The sequence below is a fragment of the Neomonachus schauinslandi genome, unplaced genomic scaffold (assembly GCF_002201575.2).
Source record: "Neomonachus schauinslandi unplaced genomic scaffold, ASM220157v2 HiC_scaffold_1715, whole genome shotgun sequence".
Taxonomy (NCBI): domain Eukaryota; kingdom Metazoa; phylum Chordata; class Mammalia; order Carnivora; family Phocidae; genus Neomonachus; species Neomonachus schauinslandi.
In genome coordinates, this window is record NW_025410405.1 from 1,836 (window position 1) to 7,711 (window position 5,876).

General features: G+C 43.0%; 1 protein-coding gene across 2 annotated transcripts; it reads right to left on the bottom strand.

Moving 5' to 3' along the window:
- Positions 1-468: 468 nt before the first annotated feature.
- TCEAL1 (transcription elongation factor A like 1) lies at positions 469-2,453 on the bottom strand. 2 transcript variants are annotated; one of them, XM_021691303.2, is made up of 3 exons: positions 2,349-2,453; positions 1,850-1,910; positions 469-1,492 (listed from the first exon to the last, which is right to left on the bottom strand). In XM_021691303.2, the coding sequence occupies exon 3, from the start codon at positions 1,478-1,480 to the stop codon at positions 1,001-1,003; it is 480 nt and encodes a 159-aa protein (XP_021546978.1). In that variant the 5' UTR covers positions 1,481-1,492; positions 1,850-1,910; positions 2,349-2,453; the 3' UTR covers positions 469-1,000. The 2 variants fall into 2 exon arrangements, with proteins under 2 accessions (XP_021546978.1, XP_021546970.1); XM_021691295.2 differs by having other exon boundaries at positions 1,844-1,910.
- Positions 2,454-5,876: the final 3,423 nt, after the last annotated feature.

Here is a 5,876-nt window from a genome sequence, read left to right on the forward strand (position 1 = left end):
AGGAGAAGAGGCAGCTGTGCCCAGCAGTTGTGACAATATCCAAGGGAAGAGAATAGCAGGACAGAAATAGAATGTGGCACGCAGCTGGGATCTCACAGGAATTATGAAGTGAAATCTCCTTTGGGTTCTATCCCCTGTATTTGAAGGGTATCTATAGGAGTTGGGGGTCCTGCATGTGCAGATGGGGGAAAACCAGGCAGCTCTAGGATCTTCATTTGGCTCCACAGCCACCTTGTAAGTCAAGCATCATTCCTCTTTCAATGGGAAAAGAATGACCCTTAAATAAAAGTACCTGGTTTGTTTTTCTGCCTGAGATTTAAAAGAAACATGGGATTGGGCACCTGGGTGGTTCAGTCCATTAAGCTCAGCTCAGGTCTTGATCTCAGGGTTGTGAGTTCAAGCCCGCATTGGGCTCCATGCTGGGCATGGAGCCTACTTAAAAACAAACAAACATGGGATTTACTTTTCTTTAAAGTTCTGAGAAGTATTTATTAAGTGCCACATTGTCTTTATAAGCTGATTGACAGTTTTTAAAGTTTTTCCCATTATATATTTTTTGCAACAAAAGTAAAATGTTTGTCTTGAAAAATGAGAAGTTCCGATGAAGCAAAAATGAAAAACAAACCAAAACACCTATTACCGCTGATAGCCACTGTTAAGCCATTTAAGTATATACTTTCAGTTTTCTCTTTGCATATTAATATATAAATATACATTTTTTACAAAAATGGGATACAACATATACTTTTCGAAATTTTTTTTTCACTTCACAATATATAATGTACATCTTTTCATGCAAATGGGTGAGACTCATGATTGAAAAAGGGAAACTTGCAGCTTGTGGGCGGGGAAAACCCAATTTTATGCCAGTTACAAGTGAAACACCTAGAATAAAGCCACGCGAAAAGTTATAATTGAGATGGGCAAAGGTATATGAGAAAATACCACCTTCAGGTGGCAATACTTATATCAGGCAAAACAGAATTAAAGGCCGAACACATTAAATAGGATAAGGACGGTTCCGTCTCGCCTTCCAATGCATAACCATCAATTTGTTGCGTACTCTTTTCATTTCTTCCATCTCCTCTGCTACCTTTATCATCTCCTCATTGCTTAAATTTCTACCGTGTATGTCCCCTCTAAATTGCGGGCGAGAGCGAGCCAGCCTCTCTTTAAAGCTTCCTTCTTCTAGCTTATGTTTTCCCACTCCACAAGGAGGCTGCTCCATGGGAGGCCGCTCTTCAAAAAGGTCCCTTCTAGAAAGGCGCTCCTGAGGAGGGCGCTCCTCGGACACCAGCATCTCGGGAAGGAGCTCGGGAAGGAGCTCCTCGGGAAAGAACTCCTCCTCCGAGGACTGCTCCTCGGAAGATGGTTCCTCCGGAGACTGCTTTTCGGGAGAGTGCTCCACAGGAGGCTGCTCCTCATCCGTCTTGGGTGCGCTCTGTGGCTGTTCTTCATTTTCTTGGCAGGATTTTTCCATGTTCAGGATGGTCTTTAAGTAGTTATTCATAGGAGACAAGCAAGGCAGAGTCAACACACTTGGTGGCTGGATCAAAACCCCGGCCCCGGTTCCCATACCTGCCTTTCCCCGTGTCGGGGCCCAGGTTCCCCAACCTACGCTTGCCGAGGGGCTCTCCGGCCCTGGGGACCCCGCCGCGTCCCACCCCTCGCAGCCTCCCTCGCCCCCTCCTTCCCGAAAGCCCACCGTTTTCCCAGCAGGCCTTGCCACAGGCCTCTCCCGCAGTGGCAGTGGCAGGGGCGGGGCGGTGGTGCTGCCGACTGCGTTCCCGTCAGCGTCCTCCCTCGCACCCCATCCCGGGCCACTGCCCACCCTTTCCCCGACCTGGACCTCTCCTGGCGGTTTGCTCTAGGCGTCCTCTCCTCAAGGCGCACCGCGGTGACCTGCAGACCTGCAGACAGACGCAAGACAGGGTAGGGGGCGGGGAGTGGGGAGGAGGGAAGGACTGACTGACACCACACGTCCCTTTCCTGGGCATTAGCCACCGCCCCCACGCCGGCCCCCTCTGCTACCCCTCCCCCAGGCCGCACCTCAAGCTTCATCCTCCGTGCCCCACCACCCCGCACCCCGCAGTGCTCGTCATTTTTTTTCAGGCGGCAAGTGCAAGCAAAGGATTACTTAGAAACTATTTCTAAGTGACTGTGTCCCCCAGGGGCCCCCACTCATCTCCCCACCTCACCCCAAGACCACCATTTTCTGCACCGAAATGTGGGCGCAGGGGGCGGGGCTGGGTCTAGGAAAAGGCCTGGTACTCTCTGCCATCCCGATCCCAGAGGTTACTGGGCAGCAAAGACCCTCATACCGATTTAAGAAGACCAAGGGAACTTACTTCCTTCTGCTCTTCCCCTCGACCAAAGGGCAGGAGGCAGACGGTGTCTGGACAGGCAAAAACGACCAGGAGAGAGGGACTTGGGCAGACATAGGCTCCTGGTCACGTGAGGGCCGCGCGTCACCGCCGAGCTCAGATCCCCAGTTACCACTTTGACCGCGGGCGGCCGTGCTGCAGCCTGCCAGTATTTCCTAACACGCAACACATCAGGCATCGTCACTCACCTCTTTGTTTATATTTGCCTTTTCCTGGTTACCAGAGACGGTCAGCATCCAGTCTTGGGAGTTATTGCCTCTTCTTCTCTGCTGCTTACCCTGATACCACCTCTCTCCCTTATTCTCCTGTTGTCCGCCACCAAGGCCCATTATTTCCCCTACGGGCCAGAGCCTGCACTGAAATTTGACTATTTGTCCTTAATGAATCGATACCATATGTCACCTTTCCCAGCTTTAATCCACATCTCTAACTCCATCAAGTCCGTTTAGGCTCTATCAACATGGTTTACTTGTCACTTTTATGGAAGATAAGCTTTCACTTTTCCATGACTTACGGATTTTTTTGAGCCCCCAAACCTGTATTACAAATAGAGGCTCCAGTCTAAATTAGTAATCATTCAGTTCTAGAACTCTAGAAAGAGTTGTTTGTAAAGTATGCAAATTAAAAACATGAATACTTTGATTTTCATAAATCAAAATACACATTTGTCCATCTAAGTACAAATAGTCTAAAAACGTATTTATTATCTGTAATGGGAGCATTTTTGGTGGAGACTGTGGCATTATTATATATGTGTATATATGGATACTATTTTTTTAAATTTTTAAGTAAACACCACCCATGGGGCTTGAACTCATGACCCCAAGATCAAGAGTCACATGCTCCACTGACTGAGCCAGCCAGGCACCCCTATATGTATGTGTGTGTTTGTCTGTGTGTGTGTATACACACACATTTTTATATATGTGTGTGTATATGTATATATATATATATATATATATATATAAAGAGATTTTTCTGGGACTCTAAATCCTTAACCAGCCACCTCTTGGTGTTGCTGGTCGAGAAAGTGTATGTTAATTCATTAAATCAGCAAGTATCTGGGTCCTGAGACAGCTGTACCCAAAAGATTCAGCACAGAAGATATTCATATCCAACTATGCAATAATTCTGTTGACCACACACTGAGTAGCAGGATTAAAATCATATTAACATATTCAATTGTCATTACAAGTATGTATGTTTAGATCTAATGGTGTTTTATGATCTTCAACCTCATGCCTGCATCTTACTACTCATATCAGCCTGGATGCTACCTTCTCATGCAGGTACCCTTTCTTCCAGAGAGTAAAGTATACCTCTCCTCTCTGTATTTTATAGTTTCAGGGTCGGTGGCTATCAGATCTGTGAGGATCCTGGGATCATTTTCTTTTTTTTTTTTTTTTTAAGATTTTATTTATTTGACAGAGAGAGACACAGTTAGAGAGGGAACACAACACGGGAGAGGGAGAGGGAGAAGCAGGCTTCCCGCGGAGCAGGGAGCCCGATGCGGGGCTCCATCCCAGGACCCTGGGACCACGACCTGAGCCGAAGGCAGATGCTTAACGACTGAGCCACCCAGGTGCCCCTCATTTTCTTTTTCAAACCCAGGCTGTCTAGTAAGTTTCCAAACAAATTCATATGGGAATTTTCCTATTTTAAGAGCTTTTTGTCACTTTTTTCCAACATCTAATTTACTTTGTGTTGAGATAGCAAGACAAATATTAGTTCACTTTTGTATCTTTTCCATAAATGTTTTACTTTTCAATTTTTCAGTGATGTGTGTCTTTCAAAATCCAAGTTTCACTATGCCTTCTTTATTCTTTTCACCAAAGGCTGGCTTCATCATTTGTATGGTTTCTTTCCAAGAGGACCCCCATTTTATTCATTTCTTCACTTCTATCCTTTTCCCCCTTACATCCTGTGATGAAGAACTCACTACCTTAAAAGACACTGATTGAAATTTCATACAGCTGTAGTCATTCAGAGTAGTTTTTTCTTTTATTGAGCTGATACCTGCCTCCCAGTAGTTTACATACATTGGTGTTGGTTCTGCCCTCTGGAGTGATACGAAACAAGAATGAAGTAACAAAAGTGCCTTTTACCCTTGATAGCCTGACACTGCCAGAGTTAATGTTCTAGTTCTTTTCCCTTCCCAGTTGTGAGGCACACTGGGCAATCTACTTGAACTTTCTGTGACTCAACTTCCTCATCTGCAAAACTGGAGACATAATAATACCTACCTCATGGGATTGGGAAAATGAGTAAGTCAGTCCGTATATGTAAAGGACTTGGAAAGGTACCTAGCACATAGAAAGCACTCTGTAAGCATTAACTATAATAATAGAAATAGTAATAATATGACCTAATGCTAATATTACTATGAATTGTTTATTTTTAATTTTTATTTTAATTTAATTTTTTTAAATTATTGTTTTTTCTTAAGGTTCTATTTATTTATAGAGAGAGAGCGAAAGCGAGAGAGATCACAGAGGGAGAGGGAGAAGCAGACTCACCACTGAGTGGAGAGCCCCATGCCGGGCTCGATCTCAGGACCCTGAGATCATGACCTGAGCCGAAGGCAGACGCTTAACTGACTGAGCCACCCAGGTGCCCCTTTAATTATTGTTTTTTAAATTAACATTAATTCAGCATGTATGCCAGGTATTGTGCTAAGCATTTTCAATATGCTATCTCATTTAATCCTTAAACAATTATATTCTCACCAAGACTTTTTTATTTAGGCTTAAATAAAACCTCCCCAGTTATTTCAGTTCTTTCTGATATGATATACTTTTTCAAAGTCTCTCACCATCCTACATGCTCCTGAATTTGTAAATGCCTCTGAAAATACTGAATGTTCTGCCTAGTGTAGAATGGAGTGATCTTATCACACCTTCATTCTAGAATAATTACTATACATCTGTAGATGCATCCTAAGATCATACTAGATTTTTAGATGCCATATCACACAGTTAAATCCACTTTAATTGCAATCACCTGACACCCCCAAATCTGTTTCACACATCCCTGTTAATACACTTATATAAATCATTCTAATTTCTAAAATTTTAATTCCAATATAGTTAAATACAGTGTTAAATTATTTTCAGGTGTACAATATAATTCAACAATTCTATGTATTACTCAGTGCTCATCAAGATAAATGTACTTTTAATCTCCTTCACCTATTTCACCCATCCCCCACACCCACCTCCCCTCTGGTAACCATTCGTTTGTTCTCTATAGTTAAGAGTGTGTTTTTTTGGTGTATCTCTTTTTCCTTTGTTCATTTGTTTCTTAAATTCTGCATATGAATGAAATCATATGATATTTGTCTTTCTCTGACTGGCTTATTTCACTTAGCATAATACTCTCTAGCTCCATCCATGTTGCAAATGGCAAGATGTCATTCTTTTTTATGGCTGAATAATATTCCATTGTGTATATATATATATATATATATATATATATATATATATATATATATAT